Source organism: Labeo rohita, chromosome 24 (assembly GCF_022985175.1).
Source record: "Labeo rohita strain BAU-BD-2019 chromosome 24, IGBB_LRoh.1.0, whole genome shotgun sequence".
Taxonomy (NCBI): domain Eukaryota; kingdom Metazoa; phylum Chordata; class Actinopteri; order Cypriniformes; family Cyprinidae; genus Labeo; species Labeo rohita.
Window position 1 is genome coordinate 10977571 of NC_066892.1, and position 26715 is coordinate 11004285.

The 26715-nt window shown below is 37.7% G+C and overlaps 1 protein-coding gene across 11 annotated transcripts in view; it reads left to right on the forward strand.

Annotated features, from left to right (window-relative positions):
• cnksr2a (connector enhancer of kinase suppressor of Ras 2a) overlaps positions 1-26715 on the forward strand; it is a 101783-nt gene that overhangs the window by 68270 nt on the left and 6798 nt on the right. For 7 of the 11 annotated variants that reach the window (XM_051098018.1, XM_051098024.1, XM_051098021.1 and 4 more), the window contains 8 exons: positions 3834-4042; positions 11019-11067; positions 13127-13302; positions 13989-14062; positions 15370-15509; positions 16221-16324; positions 19020-19539; positions 24936-25135. In XM_051098018.1, coding sequence (XP_050953975.1) covers positions 3834-4042; positions 11019-11067; positions 13127-13302; positions 13989-14062; positions 15370-15509; positions 16221-16324; positions 19020-19539; positions 24936-25135 — 1472 coding nt within the window. The remainder of the gene's footprint in view (positions 1-3833; positions 4043-11018; positions 11068-13126; positions 13303-13988; positions 14063-15369; positions 15510-16220; positions 16325-19019; positions 19540-24935; positions 25136-26715) is intronic. The other 4 variants (XM_051098022.1, XM_051098023.1, XM_051098029.1 and 1 more) reach the window with 1 other exon arrangement.

Genomic DNA, 26715 nt, shown 5'->3' on the forward strand with positions numbered 1-26715 from the left:
ATTTCGTCTTCTGGGAAACATGTAAGTATCTTCTGTAGCCTCTGAAGGGCAGTACTAAATGAAAAATATGATATTAAGGCAAAATAAGACAAAAATGTACACATCTCCATTCGGTTCAAACGTTTTCACCCCACGGCTCTTAATGCATGGTTATACAGTTTATACAATATGACTATATACTACTAATACTAATTAATATTATTATAATTATTATTATAACTGAATAAAAATATTAAACAGAATAAGAAATGTTGCAATTGCTGCACAGTTTGGCCATTATTATTGTTATTATGAAATATTATTATTATTTAAAAAGTGTTGTTATCATTATTATTATTATTATTAAAAATATTAAATATTAATAATAAAATATTACAATAAAACTATTGTAATATAAAATAAAATATAAAGTATTTAAATAATAATAATAGTAATTTGGAAAGCTCTCAGGGGTCAGAAAGCTCTCAGATTTCATCAGAAATATCTTAATTTGTGTTCTGAAGATAAACGGAGGTCTTGGTTTGGTGAAACATGAAGGTGATTAATTAATGACAGAATTTTTATTTTTGGGTGAACTATCCCTTTAAACCTTCTCTTTTCTTGACAACAGCTGGATATGAGTCCCTCAGTTGTCCTCAGTGTGAAATGATGGATCTCAAAATCATAGTCATTGTTGGAAAGGGTTCAAATACACAAAAAAGCTGAAAAACCAAAGAATTTGTGGGACCTTAAGGATTTTTCTGAAGAACAGCGGGTAGTTTAACTGGACAAACAAGGGACTTATGAACAACTATCACTAAACAAACAAACAAAACAGCTGTGGATCATTCAGATAACAACACAGTATTAATAATCAAGTGTATATAAACTTTTGAACCAGGTCATTTTTATAAATGTAACTATTATTTTCTCTTGTGGACTATATGTAAACATCTTTTATGTGAAATATCTTATTCAAGTCAGTACTAAATAAAAAATAACATGCATTTTGTTAGATCCCTCTGATTTTGGTAAAATAATCAACATTTTGCAGATTCTGCAAGGTGTATGTAAACTTTTGACTTCAACTGTATTTAAGGAATTAAATTGTCATATCAGTGAATTAATTTTTATTTAGTTTGAATTTTGAATATTTTGAAGCCCTACTGTACATAAAGGTATATTGTTACTGATGGATCATCCAGACTATTTGAGATCCATCTACTTCTTGTCCATTTTAATGAGTTTTATACTGCAGCTCATTCAATTTTTTATAAAGTAATAATGATTTATAATGACTCTGCGAGGTTGTGTACTCTGTCTAGAAGAACGTATGCAATTTAAAATCTGCCACCTCTTCAACTTCCATCAGCGTGAGGGAAGCCGAGCTGTAAAGAAGAGGAAACTTCTTCTGGAAGCATGCTGTTGCCATGGAAACTCTGACAGGAGCTCTCCTGAGTGTTTCACGTCCCATTGGCTGCTGCCGGGCAACGGTGGACATGGGCGTGGGAGAAGGGGAAACCCAACAATGGCTGCGGTGGTTCCTAAATCAAAGGACGAGCATAAATCGGGACTGCTGGGAGCCCGTTGGTTTGGCTCGCTAATATGGCTGTGACCAATCGGCTTGTTATGCTCATTAGGCAAGAAAAAGCCTATAGAGTTTGATTGGATTCGACTGATTTGGGAAGAGTGCACAGGCTTAAGTAGTGCTAATGATAGACGTCTATTGAAGGAATGAATCATTGTGATTGGCCAATTGAGGTTTGGAGTATTTCGAGAGGGGTTTGGAATGCTTGATTGATGGAATACTGATGCGCGCTTATTCAGTGATTTGACACAGTACAGCCTGGAAAATGCTTGAGAAGGACTAGATGTACAAATATAATTTAGATTTTCTGAACATGCCAAACAAAATCTATAAAGGCAGATTAATCATATAACATGGTATCATTGTTGGAAAAAATATATTTTCCTCTGCATAAAGGATAGTGTAGCTGGTTTAAGTATTAATCAAATGGTTGCAGTTCACATAAAAATGAAAATTCTGTCATCATTTACTCACCCTCATGTTTTTCACCCACAGGATTTACTTTCTTCCATGAAACACAAAAGTTTTGAAGACTTAAAGGGATAGTTCACCCAAAAATGAAAATTACCCCATGATTTACTCACCCTCAAGCCATCCTAGGTGTATATGACTTTCTTCTTTCAAACAAATTCCTAAATTGATGTTGAGATTAATGTTTTAAATCTAAAACTTTGAATATAGAAATATTAAATTATTTAAGTAACTGAAAAGATACTTTAAAAATTAAACTAAAACTGCCAGTAGGTGGCGGCAAGTCACTGATTTCATTACGGAATCATTCATTCATTTGATTCGTTCGAACGGCTGATTCATTCAAGAATAAAGCAAGTGATTGTCTTTATGCATGGAAAATGTAATCATTGACTCACTAGATTCATTTAAGAACGCACTTTCATTCATAAACGAAACATTGTTGTGTTTGAATGTAGATGCGCAGTGGCTCAGTTGTGACTTGTTTAAAACTATTTTTGATGACGAAATATAGGAAAATCAGGCAATAGTGTTATAGTCAGACAATGTAATTCACTTCATATTAACTGATTGTTTATTTAACTGCTGTATTAAATCAATATCTCATTTACGAATTCCCTTAAAAATCATTAAAAGCTGTCACTCATCTTAGTTCATTGCGATATCAAAAAGCTCCATTATAATCAATGAAGCTCTCTATCTACACTGCACAATGAATCTCTTATTTACACTCTTTCTACACTTTGTTTATGAAAGGATTTGTGAAATATGTCTGTGATACATTATTCCACATTGCAAAAACACGCAGAAACCTTTGAAGCTCCCCTCAACACAAACACAAATATGCTAATTGGGTCAGTCGCACTGGCGCTCCAAAATATCTTTCCGTTTTCAGTCGCAAATGCACAAATGCGTAGATGTCCTGGCTCTTCCAAGCTTTATAATAGCAGTGAATAGCTGATTTTGAATAGAGATTTTGAAGTTCAATAAAATGCGTCCATCCATCCATCAATCATAAAAAGTACTCCACACGGCTCCAGGGAGTTAATAAAGGCCTTCTGAAGTGAATCGATGCATTTGTGTAAGAAAAATATCCATATTTAAAACATTATAAACTGTCATTTTTAGCTTCTGCTAGCTGTTGTACACGTGTTCACGAGAGAGTGTTGTTCCAGTGCATGACGTAGGACGCAGGAGATCACACTGACAAACACTGAAACGAAAAGAAGACCGCAAAACAAAACACCAGATACACATTAGAAATACAAAATGAGATTTGTAAAGAAAAATGTAAGCCATAAGAAGACTAGTTTTCCTTTGTTGTAAACAAAACTTGGTTCTCACAAGACTATATTCTCACTGGAGCTTATGCCACGCCAGCATCCTGCGTCATCCGCTGGAACGCCACTCTCTTTCATGAACATGCGTCAAACCGTTGGCGGAAGCTTGAGATTAAGGTTTATAAAGTTTAAAAAACAGATGATTTTTCTTTGAATTTTTCTTACAAACTCATTGATTTACTTTACAAGGCCATGTGGAGTACTTTTTATGATGGATGGATGTACTCTGTTGGACTTAAAAATCTCAACAGCCATTCACTGCCATTATAAAGCGTGGAAGAGCCAGGTCTTTTTTTAATATAACTCTGATTGTATTCGTCTGAAAGAAAAAAGTCATATACACCTAGGATGGCTTGAGGGTGAGTAAATCATGGGGTAATTTTTATTTTTGGGTGAATGCAGCGGGTGCTGTCAGCTACAGTTATTAAACATATCTTTCTTTCTCCCTCTCTCAGAAAACTCTCTGTTGCGGTATGTAAGTGAAGAGAAGGCAGCTGATCTGGCGGGGCGCAGCATGAAGAGAGACACGGGAAAACGTGGCAAGAAGAAGAGTGAGAAGAGCGGGAGCCCCACCCACTACGCCCTTCTCCCCACCCTCCAAATGGAGGTTCTCCGTCAGGAATCCATTCACACGCCTAACCCAGACTCCACCTCTCTTTACCATGTAAGTAGTATGTTTACTGTAAAAGTGCCTCTGAAGGGAGTTGGTTTATTGCGGCCATCTTGGTGTGCTGTTTGTAGTCATGCTACTGCACCTGTCTGCTTGAGTTGTTACTGTTTTTATGGTATTCAAAAAATACAGCCTGAGAAACTTTTTGCTCTGTGTGATTACAGAAGATCCTTTGCTGTTGAGCTGTGTGATTGTATGTGCGCTTTTTTTAATCTGACATGTCTCGATCAGGTTCTTTCTCTTTGTCTGTGAATGTCTCTTTTGGGGTATCACAGTCTGGATCAGGCTGAGCTCCGAGATTGTGAGGAAAATCGCACAGTGTCTGTGTTCCTTTTATTTTCTGTTGCTCAAACAAAGAGTTATTCTTCAAGGCTTGGCTGCTTTCACCGGCTCTTCGCTCGATCAAGGTCTCTGTGATCACTGCAGGTAGAGTCTTACATAAAGAGTTTTTATTGAAAGCACTAGGTCATGGTGCACAGAAGGAGAATGTATACTTACGCCCACACGCTAGGTGAGTGTTTGTGTGTGTGTGATTGTGTGTGTGCATATAATAAGAGTGTTAGCCCTCTACCTTTAGTCAGCTTGGAGGTGTGTGGGAGTTTGTGCTCAGCCCTGTGTATACTGTATGTGTATGTATGTGTGTGTGTGTGGGTGGGTTTTCTCACTGAGACCAGCCGCCCTGTGTGTGAAGTTATTAGGAATGGGTGAGATCAAGCTGTCGTTTTTAAGAGGGAGCGCGGCAGCGCACACACACATAACTACACACATTAAAACACCAAGGGAAAACTAATAATCTGGGGAAAAGTGACTCGCAGTGGTGTGTCACAGTGTGCATATGGATGCTGAGTAGGCAGATGGTGGTTCTGTGGTGGTGGGCGGGGCTAAGTGGTGTTGTCATCTGTCACAGGGCACGGAGTGACGTGATTGGCTGAGCTCCATCTGAAACAGAACTAATATTGGCTAAGACTCAGCCATGTGCTGTCTTCTTGTCAATATGTTGTGCTTGATATGTTCGCCAGACCATGAGAAGTGACTATATGTGTTTAGTTCTTTGTTTTTTCCAAAATGAGGTCTAATTATAGGTCCTCATGAAGAAGTGTAAAAGGTGCCTCTCTGAGATCCCAGCTGGGGTGTTACAGTGCTGCATAAGAGTGACTTTCACAGTGTATCTTACCTGCAGCTTCTGTTTATAGACACCCTCAGCAGGGTGGTGTATGTGTGTCCATGTGTCCTCTGACCTGATGTGGGATAAGGGGTGTGCAGGGGTGTGATCACTCCATCACCATAAGTTTGGACCAGAAACAATGTGCTGGTCTCAGCACTCTTATTGTTCTTTCTCTAGCTCATGAACTTTGCTAGAGACTCCACAAACGTATTATCTACAAATACAACTCTTAGTTGTATATGATTATAAGGAAGAGAAGAGACAAGGTGAGACAAGACGAGACCAGAAGAAACCCAACAAGATGAAATGAAACAAGAAGAGAAGGTAAGATGCAAAAATAGAGGAGGTAAAATGAGATGAGACTAGATGAGACAAAATTAGAAGAGAAGAGACCAAATAAGAAGAGAACATAAGATGTGAGACGACATGAGAAGATAAGACCAGAAGAAAAGAGACACCACAAGATGAAACATGAAGAGATAAAAAATATGGAAAAAGAGGAGAGACATGACAAGATTATCAAAATGAGAGGAGAAAAGGCAAGATGAGAAGTGTAGAGACAAATGAGAAGAGAATGTAAGAAGCAAGAATAGGTGTGAGACAAGAAAAGACAAAATAAGACAAGACCCAAAGAAATAAAACAAGAAGGGAAGATGCAAAAAGAGAACAGATGAAATGAAAGGATACGATATGAAATGAAAGGAGAAGATGCCAGAAAATGCAAAAGAAGAAGGATATACAAAAAGGAGACTAAACGAAATGAGATGAGAAGATGGGACAAAATAAGAAAATAAGATGTGAGAAGATGGGACCACAAGATGAAACATAAAGAGAAAACAATATGGAAAGAGAGGAGAGACTTGACAAGATGATGCAAAATAGAGGAGAAAAGGCTAGATATGAAGTGAAGAGACATAATGAAATGAGAAGAGAATGGAGTGTGAGACAAAAAAGACAAGATGAGACGAGACCCAAAGAGACAAAACAAGAAGGGAAGAGGCTAAATGAAAAAAGACAACTTGAAATGAAATGAGAAGAGAAGATGCCAGATGATGCAAAAGGAGAAGAGAATAAAAGATGAGACTAACCCAAATGAGCAGTGAAGAGACAAAATGAGAAGAGAAAATAAGGTGTGAGAAGATGAGACCAGAAGAAAAGAGACACCACAGGATGAAACATAGAGAGATAAAAATATGAGAAAAGAAGAGAGATATAAGATGCAAAATAAGAGGAGAAAAGACAAGATGAGAACTGACGAGACAAAATGAAATGAGAAGAGAATGAGGTGTGAGACAAGAAAAGATGAGATGAGACGAGACCCAAAGAAACAAAACGAAGAGATGAAATGAAAAGAGACAATATAAAATGAAATGAAAGAGGGTGCCAGAAGATGCAGAAGGAGAAGGTAATACAAGATGAGACTAAACAAAAAGAGATAAGACAAAATGAGAAGTGAAGAGACAAAATGAGACAAGAAAATAAGATGTGAGAGGATGAGACCAGAAGAAAAGAGACACCACAAGACAAAACTTGAAGAGATAAGAATATGAAAAAAAGAGGAGATACATAAGAAGATGATGCAAAATGAGAGGAGAAAAGGCAAGATGGGAAGTGAGGAGTCAAAATGAAATGAGAAGAGAATGTAAGATGAGCAAAGAGGTGTGAGACAAGAAAAGACAAGATGAGACATGACCCAAAGAGACAAAATGAGAAGGGAATATGCAAAAAAGAGAAAAGGAGAAAGACAATATGAAATAAAATGAGAAGAGAAGATGCCAGAAGATACAAGAGGAGAATACAAGATGAAATGACATCTTCACAGAGGTGAAGAGACAATATGAAATAAGAGAATATAGGATGTGAGAAGTAAGATGAGGCAAGAAGAGAGGAGAGGAGATGAGATTAAACAAATGAGATGAGAGAAGGTACAAAAGATCAAACAATTAGAAGAGAAGAAGCCATATGAGAAGAAGAGACAAAATGAGAAGAGAAAATAAGATGCAAGAAGATGAGACCAGAAGAAAAGAGACACCATAAGATGAAATGAGATGAGATACCAGAAGATGCAAAAGGAGAAGAGAATACAAGATGAAACAAGAACAGATGTGACAGTGAGACAAAATGAGAAGAAAAGAAGCTAGATGAGAAGTGAAAAGACAAAATGAAATAAGAGAATTTAAGATGTAAGAATGGGTGAAATGAGAAAAGAAGAGATGATATGACATGAGACAATATGAGAAGGCACTCAACAAGAAGGAATGTGGAGAAAGGAACATTCAAAACTAGAAGAAGTGAGAGGAGATGAGATTAAATTAAATGAGATGAGAGAAGATGCAAATTAGAAGACAATCTGAAGAGAAAAGGCAAGATAAGAAGTGAAGGAACCTGAGGTGTGAGGAGAAAGGAAAGGACAATATGAGATGAGACCAGAAGAGAGAGGACAAGACGGAACATGGAGAAGGGAATTTTCAAAACTAGACGAGATGCGAAGAGACGAGATGAAACTTAATGAGAAGAGTCGGTATGAGGGTTAAAGAAACAAAGTTAAATAAGATGATGCAAGAATAGATGAGAGGAGACAAGAAGAGACACGACAAGACTCGGGAGGAAAATATGTAAGATGAGAAGAGAAGATCAGAGTTGAGAAGATTGAAGAAAAGATGAATATGCAAGATGATGCGAGAAGATGCCAGAAGAAGGGAGAAGAAATGAGGAGAAGAGATAGCAATATTAGACTAGAATATTAAAAGAGAAGGTCAGTTAAGAAGAAAGATGACCAAGATGCCGGATGAGAAGATGCGATTGGATGATTCGAGAAAAGCAGAGGGGAGAGACCACGCTGTATAGTGTTGATTTAATAAGCCTGCTTCTGTCAAACTGTGCAGTGTAACTGCATTAAGCTCTATTGTTTACAGTGATGTTTTATTGCCTGCGTTGCAGTCCGATAAGAGAGCTGCAGTTTGTCTGAACAATGCCAGCACCCTGACCTCACACTCAAGGAGAATGCTCACTCACTGTCCACTGGACACACACACAAACACAAAAGTGTTTTGCCCTGACTGTCAAAACACTTTAGACACAACCCAGTGCCTTCAGTCCTATTCATAAGAGCCATTCCATTGCCATCATTACGTCATTTGAAAACTACAAGAAATCAAAAAAGAGGTGCTGTTTATCTACAGGTCTGGTTTAAATATAAAAAGAGAGGTTAATGCAATGCTTTAAGGCCATCAGATGGAGCATATGTCAGCTGTTCATATCACAGCGGAAGAGGTTTGTACCATATGCCATGTGAACTGAGAGCTTGCGTTGCCATGTGGCATTCAGTTGTAGCCTGATGGCAAATCTTAGCATGCCATCCAGGATGATGTGTTAGTGAACAATTCACTTAATTTCTGAGTGACCCACAATATCAGAGATGTACAGAACTATTTCACCACAGCAGAAGGCATGCTGAGATGTAACCACTGTGTTTATTCAAGTAATGGGGTTGTAGTCATCCCAAGTTTAGACGAACTTTGGACTTGGTCTGTTGATGCACATCTCATGTTCACGTCTTGTAGGATTCATGTCTTTTTCTGGATGTGCTTTTCTGCTTGTCATCCAAGTGGTTTTACGCATTGTCAAAGGCTTGAGGTTCCCCAACATTTAGACCTATCTATGAAACACAAGCTGAGCGTATTTCTGTGTATGCTATTCGTAAAAGCATTCAGACACAAGAATGGTTTTATGAATGCTTGTGTTTCATGAATGAGGCCCGTTACGTGATCTCTAGTCTCAGTAGGAGTTGCTCTCCAACCTCTACACATTTTCAACAATTGCCCGTGATCGTTTCAAGCAAATGTGGATGTCGTTTGAGGGTCCATTAACTCAGCAAGACTCTCTTGGTTTCTTCATTGACATTGAAAGTGAAATTTATTATTGAAAATCAAGGTTTGCTTGTAGGCGCTCGTCCATTTGTGTCATCTGCTAAGTGCACGCCTATTTTTGATATACAGTGCCTTGCAAAAGTATTCATACCCCTTCACGTTTTGTATGTTGCTGCCTTATGTTAGACTGCTTTAAATGACATCTACACTCCATACACCATAATGTCAAAGCAAAAACAGAATTGTCACAACTTTGTAAATGTATTAAAAAAAAAACCTGAAATAAGTACGTTGCATAAGTATTCATACCTTTAACAGTATTTGTTCTAAACTTCTTCCTATAAGGATAATGGCGGCTGCATGCTTCTGTAAACCTTCAGTACAGCAGAATTTTTTTCTGAACATTTCCCCAGATGTGCGGCTTGATGCAATCCTGACTCTGAGCTCTACAGACAGTTCTTTTGACCTCAGGGCTTTGTTTTTGCTCTGATATGCATTTTCAGCTGTTAGAACTTTTATCAAGATATGTGCCTTTCCAAATCATAACCATTCAATTGAATTTGCCACAGGTTAACTCCACTCAAAGTGGAGTAAAATCTACAAGCAATATGAATGCTCCTGAGCTAACTTTAAACTCTCCCAGATAAGGGTATGAATACTTATGCAATGGAATAATTTAAGTTTTTCATTTTTAATAAATTTGCAAAGATGTTAAAAGCCTTTTTTTTTGCCTTGCCATTATGGTGTATGAAGTGTAGATTGATGTGGGAAAAAAATAAATTAAAAGCAGTTTAACATAAGGCGGCAACATGACACAATGTGAAAAAAATTAAGGGGTATGAATACTTTTGCAAGGCACTGTATATGCTGTCATTACATTTTGCTATATCATTTTGCTTTGTTTGTGTCTAGGTATTGAATCCTCAGGGAAGTATTTCTTGCTGCGTCTAAGTGTTTCTCACAACTTGCTCCAATTCACACAGCAATTGTGATTCACACCTTCTGAGAGGAGATTCCCACAGCGCTTTGGGAGAGAATAGTGTTGACATTGAAGTGTGTGATGAGGTGAAATGCTGGGAAACTACTATTTTTTTGTAATTTTATATTTTTGGGTTTTGTAAGCGAAGTAAAATAGAATGAATGAGACCCAAGACTCGGACTCGGAACTACCATTTTATTGAATGACCAATAAGGGCACATGAACAAACAGAAAATCGTCTTCAAGAAATGGACACAGTATATTCAGTTACTTCTGAATAAATAAAGACATTCAATGAACCGGCTGAGTGAGTTTCTAAACATATTCCATTAATCAATTTCAGTTATTCCTTTTGGGCTGCAGGGCAACTTCCCTCCTCAGGCACATGTCAATAAATCAATTAGCATGTGTTAGTCAGTGTGTTCTTTCATACGGTTGCTAATAGATGCATGGCAACACTTGTTTACCTCTAATTTAATGCTCAAACTTGCAGGAAGTTTCTTCACAGAGGAGAATTGCCACAGGGCTTGGATCATAAATATGTGCTTGGTCTGGGTGTGCTGATCCAAGAAATACTGGTCAATAAACACACAGGCCAAGGATGTTAGAAATCTTGTTTATTTTCTCTCTATGCTTCTTCTCGCCTTCCTTCTCTCTGGCTGTCTGGGCTCTCGCGCCTTCATCTGCTCGGATGTCGCTTCCGATTTTAATTTGTTGTACGATGGATTGATGCTCGGAGATCATTATGTTCACACATTTCCCCCATGTGATTCCACTTGGGAGAAGCGAATGTATTTTTGTCTCATTTCACTTCCTCCTGCTGTATTTCCTTACATTTCTCCATTCATATTTATTCATAAATCTTATATAAATATATTTAAATGTAATTCTAATATAGTTGTATAATAATTGTGTATGTTTATGTATTTATGTTATGTCTTCTGCTTTGCTTGACAGACATTCCAGGGATCTTCTCTGCTCTCCAAGACCAAGAAAAAGAGTAAAGGTGATCACTTATCTATCTTATTCTCATGTTTGGGAACATTGTCTTCACTGCAGACACTGCTTGCATATTTTGCCTGCATAAGGCAAAAAATAGGCTAGAAATGTAAACCTAATAGACTAAAGAGTTCATTTCCATCATACTTATAAACTTCTGACACATTTGGCAGATGCCTAATGCATTCCTTAGATTTTAACAGTGGAAAGGCCTCAAGAGTTGCAACACTATTATGACAGTACATTACATCATCATAACAAAAATGGTATATTACTCCCCAAAAGAATTCAACAAAGATTGATATTGAGCGTTTTAGCCAAAGTACAACTAAAAAAACACCTAATCAAGTTACAATATCAATGCATTTAGGAATGTTTTCTATTCAAATCAGTCTGAGATCTTCTGCCCATTCACTTGTAAACATTTGTATTTGTTGTAATAAAATAACAAATCATAAGTGGCTATGCATTACAATAATTTTGCAATGAGAAAGAGTCATTCTTAGCCATGGCATATAGTGGAGGTTGTTTATAGCTGATAAGCAATACAGCAACAGGGCATATTAAAGAACAGTTCACCCAATAATAAAAAAGGCAATTTATTAGCCTTATTATATTGTTTCTAATGCATATGACTTCCTTTTGTCAAACACAAAATGAGATGTTTACACTGCCCGTTTTTGCATTCAATAAAATGGAACAGAAAAGTGGTTTATATGACTATACTGTGTTGTATTGTCATTTATTATAAGCTTTCTGAAACCAGATGATATTCCAAGTCTTTTGAAGCCATTTGTTAGGACTAAAATTCAAATTGTTCAGTGATATTTTTTGTTCGTTTTAAATCAGAGATCTTAAATCTCTTTCACATTCACAAACATGGTGCATAGAGATGTGTAATGCAAGTTTTGACATTAATAGATACTAGGGATGCACAATATTATCGGAGCCGATATCGGAATCTGCCGATAATGGCTTTAAATGTAAAGAGGAATCATGTCAGCAGTGTGGCTCATTCTTAAAGCAAAGTTTTGCCTGAATGATGATTAGATTCACTGTTTTGGATCGCTGCATTTAATCTGAGAATAAACGTACAGAATGACACATTCCGTTTGTCCTAATGCCCGTTCCGTAAGGAGTTTTAATTCCCTGGAGGGCGCTGCTGGCCTACTTCGAATAAAATGAAAGTAAAATACCCAAATAACATTTAGACTGTGTTTCTGATTAAATAAAGCAGTAATTGATGTCATAAAATCATGAGTATGTTTTGATTTAGAGGTCAGAAGCCATAGCTTTCATGAATTAAAAAAAATCACAAACATGACACTTGATATGTACTAATTTATTCATTAATGTGTAATATGTAAAAAAAATTTGAACACATTATGAGCTCTAAAAGATTAAAAAAAATTGTACAACTCTTTTGCTTTAGACTATCTACAAATGTTAAATCTTAAAATAAAATGTTAAGGATGCCACTGCATTTTTCTGAAAAAAAGGCAGGATTTGAGATATAGTTTATTTATAGTTATTTTCAAAGCTTCAATGTACTGTCATTATAAAAGAACTTCATTATTGTTTATTTAATTCTAACAAATAAGTTCTGCACAGGCGTCCGGTATCTGCATCGGCTATTGGCTGAAATAAGTTGAAAAATATCAGCATATCGGATATTGGTAAAAATCCAATATTGTGCATCCCTAATAGAGACCAACATGTCTCATCATAATTTTGGTCTGTTTCTAGTTATCATGCAACTTCAAAAGTATGTTTATGAAACTGATTACTTACGCTTTTTGACCATTTGAAGGTGTTTACTGGTCATTATTTACTTTCATTAAGGAAAAGTGCAGTATAACCATCCTGCATGTGTTCTTTTATGGTCTACAAATGAACAAAAGTTATACTGATTTGAAACAACATGAGTTGCGAATGAGTAAATGCTGCCCTTTAATACAAAAATGAACTGATGATGCTATTATACAACAGCTTTATCCAATCTAGATTCTGAACTATTCATTTTATAACAGTTATTAACACGTACTGTCTTCTTGTATGACATTTAGCAGCTCCGCTGTCCTCCATCAGTAAGAGACGAATCTCCTGTAAGGACTTAGGTCGTGGAGATTGTGAGGGTTGGCTGTGGAAGAAGAAGGACGCAAAGAGCTATTTCTCACAGAAATGGAAGAAGTACTGGTTTGTTTTAAAGGACGCCTGCTTGTACTGGTACATGAATGAAGAGGTAAGTGTGTGTGCGTGATTGGCCAATACAGTTGTCTTTGTTGTTTCTCGTATCCACCAGCACAGCAGAAACTGTATCGATCTAGAGATGAGACTTTAATTGGTGCCGGCTTTACCCTCTTGTGTGGAACAAGATTAATGCTCATCTACCCCAACAAAACAGTCTTCTACACATGCAGTTGCTGTAATGAAGATAAGGAACTTCTCCCAACAAACACTCCCCTTCTCTTGCGTACTTGTTCCCTTGCTCCTTTGCTTTTGATTAATTACCCTCAGTGTTTTCGCTTTTATCATGGCCAGAGTGTGGGATACGACTGCCGTTCTGGGGGTTTCGGAGGAAGTATGGGAAGGGGAGAGTTCCTCTCGGTCTGGTTTTGGTCCACTGAGAATCCTGCAACATAGTCCGGCTCTGCTATAATTGATGATCTTCTACTGTGTGGGTTTTGTAAACACAGACAGGCTTACAGAGAGCCGCAACAATTTATGCTTTTCATTTATTTATGCAGAGTTCCTGTCAGCAGCTCTGCTGCAATTTAATGCAGGGGGAAAAAAGTAATGGAATGAACCAAGAAAGAGAGAAGAATAAGGAGATGTAACTCCTAACGAGGATGTAATGACATTACAGATGAGTGTAAGTGGGGTGAAACATCCACACAATCCTCTCTCTTTATTTTCTACACCTTGTAGGATGAGAAGGCCGAAGGGTTTGTCAGCCTCCCTGAGTTCAAAATCGACAGAGCCAGTGAATGTCGCAAAAAATAGTGAGTAACTTTACACATTTTTGAGAATTGTTTTGATTAGGGCCCTATGATTTCCGCAATGCGGAAAATGCAGACAGAATCATAGAATCCAGACATAAAAATTTAATTTACTGTATGTCACAGAATTTGCCCAATTTGGGATGAATAAATTAAAAGTAGGTCAGTACACTTAAATGAAAATGCAATATAGACTAGTGTCTATGATAAGGTGACCAGTTTTCTGAAATGAAAACTGGGGACATTTTTTGTTCAGTGGTCAAAATATCACTAAAATCTTACTAGTGATTATCTATGAATTAAAAAACAGGTTCAATATGTATTCGTTTTTTTAATTGTTTTGCGTTCCATATATCAATATCATAACTGATAACAGTGATGTTTGAAGATCAAACTTACCATAGTTTGTCAGTACGATAGCAAACATATCAAAACAGTAGTATTATAACAAAATTATGGCTTTAGAAAAACACATTAAAACTAAATATGAGAACATATGATAAATAAAACTATTTAACAAATATGTTATTTTCAAACTGTGTTTAACATTTTCTCAACTGTAAGTAAAATAATTAAAACTTTTCAAGTTTTATGTTTATGCTTTTGGAAATGGATCTTTTCTATCCCATATCAGGCTTATTATTTTGCATTTAAGCTCATGTAATTGTGCAATTGATTAGTTTATTATTTTTAATATTATTCACATCCGAGTTGTGATGGCTGAAGTTTTATGAATGTTTAACGGGCTTGTTTTGTGCAAAACAATCCTGCAGCCTTATCATGCCTTGTTATACAGTGCACACAAACAGTATAATTTTGCTTTAACATGTATATTAGTATGTGACTACATTGAAACCGATAATGGTGTCTAATTTGATAACCGATGATAATAGCGCTCTTCTCTCATCCAAGCTCTTAATGGCTACATAGCGACGTGAAATAAAGAAATTTTTATAAAATCAATTAATTAGACGTGCTTTTGATTATTAAAATTTAAAATGAAATCTAGAATATTAAGGGAAAACACAGAATTTGGTCAAAATGAAACTGAATTTTGAGAAAAAAATAAAACGTATTTCATAGGGCCATTAAAAATTTAACTTTTGTTAAACTTTTAATAAATTGAAGTTAAATTGTGTGCGTTTTGTGATTTCAATTAATTAGACATGCTTTTTGGAAAATGGAAAAAAACTAAATACAGAAAAATTAAAACTGAAAAAAAAAAACATTTTGGGAAAAAATAAAATGGATTTCATATGGCCATATAGGATGTTTGAGTAATTCTTACTGTGTCTTTACTCTCTGCACAGTGCGTTTAAAGCGTGCCATCCCAAAATCAAGAGCTTCTACTTCGCAGCGGACGGTGTGGACGATATGAACAGATGGTTGAGTCGTCTAAACATGGCGGCTGCCGGCTATGCAGAACGAGAGCGAATCCGTCAAGAACAAGGTGAGAATTCATGTAGTTAGAAAGGTTGTGGGTTCGATTCCCAGAAATATGTGTATCTTGAATGCAAAGCAAATCGCTGAATGCAAAGTGTCTGACAAGTGTATCAATAAAAAGGGTGGAACAAAACAGTGGGAGGGGCCAAACAAAGTTTAGAGAGGGCCTAATCAGAGCTGCATTACCCAAAAACATTGCGAGCCTACGGAGACATTAGAAACCATTGCCATCAATCATAAAGTTGGATGTTAAGATGTCTTAAAATGGTCCAGTGCAGAAAAAAAGACAAAAAAGGGAAGGAAAGTAGATCCCCAAGTCCACAACAGAGGTCAAAGTTTGGCTGGTCAGCTGGTTACTCCCTGCTGGTAGATGCTGTAACTACACCATCAAGTTTTTAAAAGCATCTTTCTTTTTTGGTCATTCAAAAGTAGCAGGTAGTGTTTTTATGAAAAAGCTTTTAAAAGCTTAAAATTGAGTTTTTTCTCAGTTTCCTGCTTTTGATGTCACATATCAGGATAGACTATAGTGGCGGTCTTGGAAGTGTGCGGTATACCACTGTGCGGTAAACCGTTTTACTGCAGGTCCCCATAGGAAAACCTGCATGTGTCTTTGTGGCCCACATGATCTCCAAGGCTTTAATTTAATTATTGTTTACTTTATGGAAATGTTTTGCAACAAGCTAATGACTCCCTACATGTTCCCCTCTCTCTCTTCCAGCAGACTACTGGAGTGAAAGTGAACATGAAGATAATGAGACGCCCTCGACGCCCAAGCAAGACAGCCCACCGCCCCCTTATGACACGTACCCACGGCCACCCTCAGTGAGTCAGCATCCAGCATTCTGCACACACACAGACACACATGGCTCCTTCTCATTGTGTAATCCCACACAATAGCACTGCTTCATAATGCTTGACATTTGGCATTGGTAAAAGAGCTGTTTTGTAGTGCCGTCCTCCAGACCTGGCCTTACCACGTCACTGAGTGACTGTGTGTGTGTCTGTGTGTGTGAATGAGTCAGACCACCTCATCTCTGAGCCTACTGTAGAGATGTGATGAGATTGAGTCTTATCTTTCTGTCTCTCTGTGTATCTCAGTTTTTGTGAGTCACTGTTACGTTTACCCTGTGCTCTTGATAGACAGTATCGGATATTTATTTCCTTTTTGGTAAGTCTCATCAAACCTGTCATGTTAATCACTGAGTAATATTTCACACAAAATCAAAAGATAAAAATATATTTTCTATTTGTTTTGTGATGAAAACAAAGCCTATTTTTAAGATTTCTATCACAATTCACATTACCATAAAGCAAAAAAAAATCCTTTTAATAGATGATAGGATTTGGTGTGCATGCATTCCTGAATGTGTGTGGTTTAATTTGTGTGTGTGTGTGTTAACAGTCAGTGTGTTTTGTGTATTTTCAGTGCAGTACTGCAGGGCAGGTCAGCCAGAGGCCACACACAGCAGCAATGCTTTTATTTAAGAGCAAACAAAGAGACATGAATTAAACGCTTTTCCTTTCTTAAGTTTTTTTTTTGCTTGTACAAGGCCTCTCCATTTCTCTTTCACACATACACACACATTATTCCTAGAGAAAAACTAAATTAGGGGAGACTGACACTGCTAACTATTAGACCTCCAAAGTTTTCTGTTTTCTGTCTATCTATCTATCTATCTATCTATCTATCTATCTATCTATCTATCTATCTATCTATCTATCGGTCGTTCGTTTTGTTCGTTCTGATGTTCCATCTGTCTGTCTATCGTTCTGTCATTTGTTCTATAATTTGTTCTGTCGTTCTATGTATCTATCATTCTGTTTATCATTCTTTCTATCAATCTATCCATCCATTTTTCATTGTTCATTCTTCATTTTTTTCGTTCGTTCGTCCTATCATTTGTTTGTTCTGTATATCTAGTGGTTGTTCGTTTGATCTATCGGTCTGTCTATTGTTCTGTCGCTCATTCTATCATTTGTTCTATCTATCTATCTATCTATCTATCTATCCATCTATCTATATCTATCTTTTGTTCGTTCTGTCTGTCCATCTGACTGTCTGTCTGTCTGTCTATCTATTTATCGTTCATTCTGTCTGTCTGTCTATCTTTCGTTCGTTCTATCATTGTCATTCTATCATTCTGTCTATTGATTGTTCTGTTGTTCTATCTATCTATCTGTCGTTCGTTTCGTTCGTTCATTCTGTTCTATCTATCTGTCTATCGTTCTGTCATTTGTTCTATCATTTGTTCTGTCGTTCTATGTATCTATCATTCTATTTATCATTCTTTCTATCAATCTATTAATCTATCCATCCATTTTTCATTGTTCATTTTTTCATTTGTTCGTCCTATTATTTGTTCGTTCTGTATATCTAGTGGTTGTTCGTTTGATCTGTCTGTCTATCGTTCTGTCGCTCATTCTATCATTTGTTCTATCTATCTATCTATCGTTTGTTCGTTCTGTCTGTCCGTCTGACTGTCTGTCTATCCATCTATCGTTCATTCTATCTATCTGTCTGTCTATCTATCTTTCGTTTGTTCTATCATTGTCATTCTATCATTCTGTCTATTGATCGTTCTGTTGTTCTGTCTATCTGTCTATCTATCTATATATCTATCTGTCTAACGTTCTGTCGTTTGTTCTATCATTTGTTCTGTTGTTCTTTATATCTGTCGTTCTATTTATCATTCTTTCTATCAGTCTATCTATCCATCTTTAGTTTGTTCGTTCTTTCATTTTTCGTTCGTTCATCCTTTCATTTGTTCATTCTATATATAGTGATTGTTCGCTCGATCTATCTGTCTGTCTATTGTTCTGTTGTTCATTCTATCATTTGTTATATAATTCCAAATATCTATTTATCTATCTATCTATCTGTCTATCTATCATTTTAGCGTTCTGTCGTTCTATATATCACTTTATCTATCCTTCTATCATTCTGTCACACTATCTATCATTCAATCTATCATTTCATCCCACCTATAATTAAACCTGTTCTTTTGAAACTTTGCCAATTGGTTGAAAGCAGGAAAAGCAGTTGGCCCATATTCAGAGTCTAATTTCACACTAACACAGCTTCAGGTTCTCCCTCCACTCCTCTGTCCCCTATCCCTCCATTTTTCTATATTCGGCAGTTTTCACCGAAACCAGAGCTCTCTCTCTGTTCATTATTCATCTGCCTGTCTTAGACGAGAGTGGGTATTCAGGGGCCTGGTCTACTCTCTGAGTTTCTTCATTAGCACACTTTATTCTTGCCTTTTGCCTGAAGGTGATACATGCAGAAGAGCAAAATCTTTGTGTCCATTCATGATTTTTAAGCATAGTGAATTTTAAAGGGCATGAATGATTTATACCTTTGAAAATGTAGTTGCATGATGAGCATCAAATTCAGTCGTACACAGTGTGTTCTTTCCTGTTAGGCAAGTTTTTGTCTTTGCACCCCAAATGAGAGAAAAAAGTACAATCTAGCAAATACTTGGGTTTAACCTTATGTTCATATTTTTCTCTCACACAGAACCAGGTGAGTTGTGCCAGTCCTTACCTAGAACCCAAGCACGGCCGCCTCTCATCCACAGAAACTTCCCAGTCTCGCTCCTCTCACGAGGAGTACCGTTCCGAACCGCAAGGGGGCAGCAGCAGCGGAGGAGGTTCCCCAGCGCGGAAGTCCGCCAGCCAACGGCGCTCATGGCAGGACCTGATTGAAACCCCTCTGACCAGCTCAGGCCTCCACTACCTGCAAACCCTGCCCCTGGAGGATGCTGTGTTCTGCGAGCCAGGGGCAGGTCTTTCTCCGGAATATCGCCGCCAATCTACTCTGCCTGCCCAACGCACACTGATGCAGGAACATTACGGTCCCTTTCCAATGCTCGAAGGGGAGAGGCTCCGAGACCCTGTTAACGCAGCTGGGAAACCCCGCAGCTTCACCTTGCCCCGGGATAGCGGCCTGCATGCCCTCCTAACACCCTCAGCCAGCATGGCAGACCAGCGGGACCCCAGCCGTAGGGAACTCAGCCGTTCACACTGCATCAATAACGGTGGGTCAACAGTGATTCCACAACTTTACGAAAGTGGTTTGGAGATAAAATAATTAAAACACTCAATTAAAATCATGTAAATGATCATTTTATTTTCTTATTGTTATTGTATTGCCTGTCAAAAATGTATTTTTCTAAAACTTCCCCTGACCCATAAATTCCGTAATTAGTTCAATTAATTTTTAGAATTGACTGATAGTCCAAAATTTACACACAAATTGTAAATGATGACAAATAGGGGGATGTGACTTGATCAGGCTTTTGCAAAGGTACTATATGGCTGAATCTATCCTTTATTATTATTTTGCAACATGAGTACCTGTGCATGGCAGAAAATTAATGGCTCTGAGGACAAGATCAGCTCAAATCAGTCCTCTCAAACCTCTTTACCGTATTCTATTAGATTTTAATAACCCCTCTCATTATGAGAACAGTAGGCACAGCAGAGTTATTTTAATGCATGTGTGAATTTATTTGAGTGCTTCGATATTAAATTGTTAAGAGCAGTGCTCTCACAGAGGGCCGTGTGCGGGGATTTGAGGCTCTTTTACTGTCTGTATCTCTTCCTGTGTTTTCTTAGCTTCTGTATCTTCCTCTTTTTCCCTGCTTGAGTGTGTGTTGGCGCTGTATGAAGCGTAAACAGTGTCTTGGTTGCAGAATTTTTTTTTAGCTGTGCTGTAAAGTCCCCCACTGAGATCTGTCCACTCAGTTCTTACATACACACGTGCACACATGCGCATACAGGCATCTTCTTCCAGAAATAGCTGCATGCTCTTTCCTATGAAATGCATTTTAATTCTGCAGTGTTGGCATGGTTCTGTCACAAGATCCTGACCCACTTTACTGTATTGTAGTTGGTTTTGATTTACAAGGACAGTGCATCTTTATAGATGTTTGTGTAAGCCTGTTAGTTTTCAGACACATATTGTTACAAAAAAATTGCATAAGGATATATATAAACCAGTCTTAAGAAGCACAGGTATATTTGTAGCAATAGCCAAAAATACATTGTATGGGTCAAAATGATCAATTTTTCTTTTATGCCAAAAATCATTAGGATATTAAGTAGATCATGTTCCATAAAGACATGTTGTAAATTTACTACCATAAATATATCAAATTTAATTTTTGATTAGTACTATGCATTGCTAAGAACTTCATTTGGACAACTTAAAATGCAATTTTCTCAGTATTTTGATATTTTTGCAACCTCAGATTCCAAATTCCAGATGTTCAAATTGTTGTCTCAGCCAAATATTGTCCTATCCTAACAAACCATACATCAATGGAAATCTTATTTATTTAGCTTTAAATAGGCTTATTCAGATGATGTATAAATAATCTAAAAATGTAAATTTTTCATATTTAAAATTTAAATTTACTTATTTCAGTTGTCCCCATTTAGCAGAAGTTAAGCTTATTAATTTAGTTTAATTTAAGTTTAACTTTAAATCAATATACATTTTTATTTTAATATTAATTCACAAATGTATTTAAAATTGACTTTTGTTTAATGCATCATTTTCTAAAATCAAATTAGAGTTTCCCAAACTAGCTTTGTGAGTTAATAAAAAGCTAACGATTGATTAAATCAGTGAAGAAAAAGATTGGGAAATTAAAAAAAAAAAGAAAAAGAATTGTAAAAACTTGCTGCAAAAGATGAGATATTTCTGCATATATCTGCATGTCATTTGACTAGTAACCATCATAAAAGAGCAATGAACATGTACTTCTCAGGGGATGCTTCAGGTAAATAGTCACACTGTTGATTAGCTTTGATTGGATCAGTCAAAGCCAGAAAGTACCGATTTTGATTGCAGATTAATTCTGTATTATTAGTTGCTGCGTTGCTTGACGACCATAAACTCCCTACGGATATGCTAATTAACTATATTATTTAGAGTTATGATTTTTATTTTGGATGATTATGAATAAATGTAACTACTTTTTGAACATGGTTACCTCTTACTTTCTTTAAATGACTGTAACGCATGTATTATTGCTTTAACCTTGTGGTTAGCAGTAAATTCTGAACGGGCTATTAATTCTCTCCTGTTTCTGTTTGGTCTGGTGTCCGGATAGACCCATTTCTCTCCACAAACCTCACAGGAAGCCGCCCATTTGCTGCTGGATTACCACTCTGTTTATCTCCCCCGTATTACTTTCCATCTTCCCCTCGTCTCGCAGTCTATCGCCTTATGGCTCATTGCCATCTTATCATCTATATTCCCCATCTCACCGCCCATCTCACCACCAATCTGCCCGTCTCACTTCCCATCGGCCCTCTTTCGCACTGTCCCCTCTAACTTTCTTTTCTAATATTCCCCTTTTTCGTCATCTCAGACGGATCTCCAGCAGCACTCTATATATAATCCCAGTGGCTTTTAATGAGTCTCCCTCTTATCTGTGTCTTTCATATCGCTCTGTTTCTATCTCTCTCTGGAGGAGTAGGGGGCATCTGTTAGTCATCCACAGAGCCCATGCGTGCTGTACTACATACTGAAGAGAAAGAGAGGCACGGCCTATTGATCGTGACTCTCAGTCGCATGTTCCCCGGCAACTGGAGAGAAAGATCGTGTTGTGCAATGCCAGAGTTTTGAAAGTTCTGTGGCATTTAACAAGTTATAAAAGAATCACAAAGATTTACTTAGGTTTAGTCATCGTTATTGTAATCCGTCACGCGGTTGATAAAATGCTTTTTCTTTTTTAAATAATTGCAGGCGTGTAGTAAACTGAGCTTGCACACTAAATTTACAAAAAGCAATATTCTAAATAAGTTTGAGACGTGGCCTGGCTTACTAAATAGACAATGATTTTCCAATTATTTTTTGACATGTTCGACACCCTTATTTAATATTCATTAAAACTTGATTCCATTGCTGAATGTGACATATATTATACCCTGCATCTGCAGCTTGTGGTGGGAAGCGGAGCGTGGGACTGCTGCCCTCCTGTGGTTGTTCAAAATAGTGTCTAAATACACGCCCTACATATCTACTAATAAGACCCAGCACTAGATACTGCTCATAGCCCACGTGTTTTACCTACACAAACACTACAACAACAGGACTGGAGTGACTCAACCAATTTCCTAATACATGAGCAGTTGGATATACAGTATGTGCATAGACAGAAAGAGCAAAGAAAGAAGCGACATGTCACCCGCTCTACAGAATGTCTGTCAGAGTGATTGATTGTCAAACCAGAGTAGCCTTAAGGGAGTTTTTCTCTGCTTTGAAAGGTGGCTGTGTTAAATGAATTGAACATGTCATTTTTAACACTTATGAAATCTGTCTTCTAGTCTCACTGTCCGCTTTATGTGTCTACCATCATTGAATTGTACTTACTCAACCCCTTTTCAAAACCATCTTAGACCACGTTAGACCAATTAAAGACCATCTTAGACCAGCTCTCCCCCATCTTAGTTGTTGACCAGCTGGCTAATGACCATCTTAAAGTATGTTAGACCATCTAAATCATCTAGCGACTAACTTAGCCGTTAGATCATCTAACAACCAACTTGGATCATGAAAGACCATCCAATAGCAGCTAACAGACCAGCAAATAACCATGTTAGGTCATCTAATGACCATTTTAGACTGTTAGACCAGCAAATTATCAGTTTAGACCATTTTAGACCAGCTAATGATTATGTTGACCAACAAATGACCAGTTTAAACTGGCTAATGACCATCTTAGAGTATGTTAGACCATCTAAAACCTCTAATGACCAGTATAGTCCATGTTAGACCAGCTAATGGCAATCTTAGACCAACCACAACCACAGCTGTTACACTGTGCTTATTATGTTGAGGCAGAGCCTCCTGTTGCATTGTGGGTATTATAAACTGTTAGTTAATAGAAAAGAAAGGTTCCAAAACATAGGCTTTAAGATGTCATTAATGATGAGCTAATGACCATTTATACAAGCTAATGACCAGATTATGACCCATTTTAATGCCCATTCTACACTAGTTAATGACCAGTTTAAACCAGCAAATGACCATCTTAAAACAGCTAATAGACAGTTTAGACCAGCAAATGACCATGTTAGATCATCTAATGACCATTTTAGACTGTTAGACCAACAAATGATCATCTTAGACCATCTTAGACCAGCTAATGATTATGTTGACCAGCAAATGACCAGCTTAAACTGGCTAATGTCCATCTTTGAGTATGTTAGACCATCTAAATCATCTAATGACCAACTTGGATCCTGGAAGTCCATCAAATGACCAGTTTAGTCCATATTGAACCAGCTAATGACAGTCTTAGATCAATCACAGCTGTTACACTGTGCTTATAATGTTGGGACAGAGCCTCCTGTTGCATTGTGGATATTCTAAACAGTTGGTCAATAGAAAAGAAAGGTTCCAAAACATAGGCTTTAAGATGGACCATTAATGATAAACTAATGACCATCTTAGACAAGGTAATGACTAGATCATGACCTGTTTTAATTTTACACTAATATCTTACAACCATCTTACACTAGTTAATAACTAGTTTAAACCAGCAAATGACCATGTTAGATCATCTAATGACCATTTTAGACTGGTAGGACAGCTTAGAACATATTAGACCAGCTAATGATTATGCTGACCAGCAGATGACCAACTTAAACCGGCTAATGACCATTTTAGATTACGTTAGACCAGGGATCTCAACCCTGCGCCTGGAGAGCTACCGTCCTGCAGACTTCGCTTCCAACCCTGCTTAAACACACTTGTTTGTATCTGCAGGATGGTAGCTCTTCAGAAGCAGGGTTGGAGACCCCTCTAAATCATCTAACGACCAACTTGGATCATGGAAGACCATATGATGACCAGCTTAGTCCATGTTAGACCAGCTACTGACAAACCAACCAGAAATCATCTAACAAGTTCCAAAATTGCTTTTCAATTTTAAGCTGAATTTTTAGGCAGGAAAGTGTTAAACACATTGAGAAGGGCAGATGTGTGTGTGTATGTATGTGTATTACCAGACAGACGGAGATGGAGAGAAAAAGAGGTGTTGGCACAGAGAAACCCAGCACCCGTTTCTTCAAACGATAACAGATAAAAACCGAGACGGCGAGAGAAAATGTTCCCATATTTACATAAATCTGAGCCTGATTAAGCATTTATCTATGCCAGCCTGATGAAAGACACTTCTCGTCTAGGTCTTATGTCATTTCTGTCTTTCTACCTTCATAATTCCAGACTAACAAACAAAATAAATGAGCTGAGTATCATCAGCATACAAATGCCAACCTACACACCTGATTGAACATTAAAATGCATAGTTGAAATGTTGCAGTCTGTCTGTTTCTGTTCCAATCCCACTCACAAATGTGCCTTGCTGGTGGAGCCACCCCTCTTTAACTCTGGCTTTCTGTGGCGCCCCCCCCACAGGCGGGGAACAGGAGTGTCACGGGCAGGCGGATTCGCTTGGTGATTTGTACCGGGCGCTGGAGCGTGCCAGTCTGTCGCCTATTGGTGAGCACCGCCTTTCCACCCGTCTGGAGTACAAACACCTTTTCATCCGGCGTTGCAACGATCCACAGCTAAATGACAAACTGCATCATCTCCGCATCCTGCAGAGCACGCTAAAGGTATCTGACCTCTGCTGCCGCATGGGTCCCACTGCACCGTGTGTGCCTGTTTGTTTCATCTGTCCCGTCTGCCTGTCCGTCCCTCTCCGTCTGTCTGATGTCTGTGGGGTTCTGGGGAAAGCAGGAATTTTGTGTGTTTTTGTAGTCCATTTCGACACAATGAGTAAGCCAAACTGCTATCCCAGAATCCCATCCATGTTAGACGGAGTTCTCTGTCTGGTGTGGGAGGAGGGTTTTGGCCAAACTCTGCTCTGAACCCTGCTTCTCTATGTTGGGTTAATCTGGTTTAGGCTCCACTTGGTGCCACTGGGTCTTCCCGTGGTTGGGTCAGTCAGTCCGTGCCTATGCTGTGAAACCCCCCACCCCCGACCCCAGGCTGTTACACTGTGCTTATTATGTTGGGGCAGAGCCTTCAGTTGCATTGTGTGTATTGTAAACAGTTGGTCAATAGAAAAGAAAGGTTTCAAAACATAGGATCTACGATGGACCATTAATGATGAGCTAATGACCATCTTAGACAAGCTAATGACCAGATTATGACCCATTTTAATGACCATCTTACACTAGACCATTTTAGACTAGCATATGAGCAGCTAATGACTAGCTTAAGCCATCTTAGACCAGCTAATGACCAGCTTAAACCAGACAATGACTAGCTTAGACAAGATAATGACCATCTTAGACCAGCTGATATCTATCTCAGACCAGCTAATCACCATGTTGACCAGCTAATAACCAGTTTTGACCAGTAAATGATCATTTTAGACCAGCTAATCACCATGTTGACCAGCTAATAACCTGTTTAGTTAAGCTAATAACCATCTTAGACCAGATGATAACCATGATGACCAGCTAATAACCAGTTCTGACCAGCTAATGATTGTCCTAAATTAGCTAATCACAATGTTGACCAGCTAATAACCAGTTTAGTTGAGCTAATAACCATCTTAGACCAGTCAATCATTATGTTGACCAACTAAAAACCAGTTTTGACCAGCTAACAATTATCCTAGACCAGCTAATCACCATGTTGACCAGCTAATAACCAGTTTAGATGAGCTTATAACCATCTTAGACCAGCTAATCACCATGTTGACCAGCTAATAACCAGTTTTGACCAGTAAATCTTATCAGATTTGATGACCAGCTAATAGAGTTCCAGCTAATCACCATGTTGACCAGCTAATCACCATTTAGTTGACCAGCTAATAACCATGTTTAGATAACCACTTTAGATAACCATCTTAGAATCACAGATGATAATAACCAGTGATGAGCTGACCAGTCAATCATCATGTTGACCAACTAAAAAACAGTTTTGACCAGCTAACAATCATCCTAGACCAGCTAATCACCATGTTGACCAGCTAATAACCAGTTTAGATGAGCTAATAACCATCTTAGACCAGCTAATCACCATGTTGATCAGCTAATAACCACTTTAGATGAGCTGATGACATCTTAAACCTGCTAATCACCATGTTGACCAGCTAATAACCAGTTTAGATGAGCTAATAACCATCTTAGACCACCTAATCACCATGTTGACCAGCTAATAACCAGCTTAGATGAGCTAATAA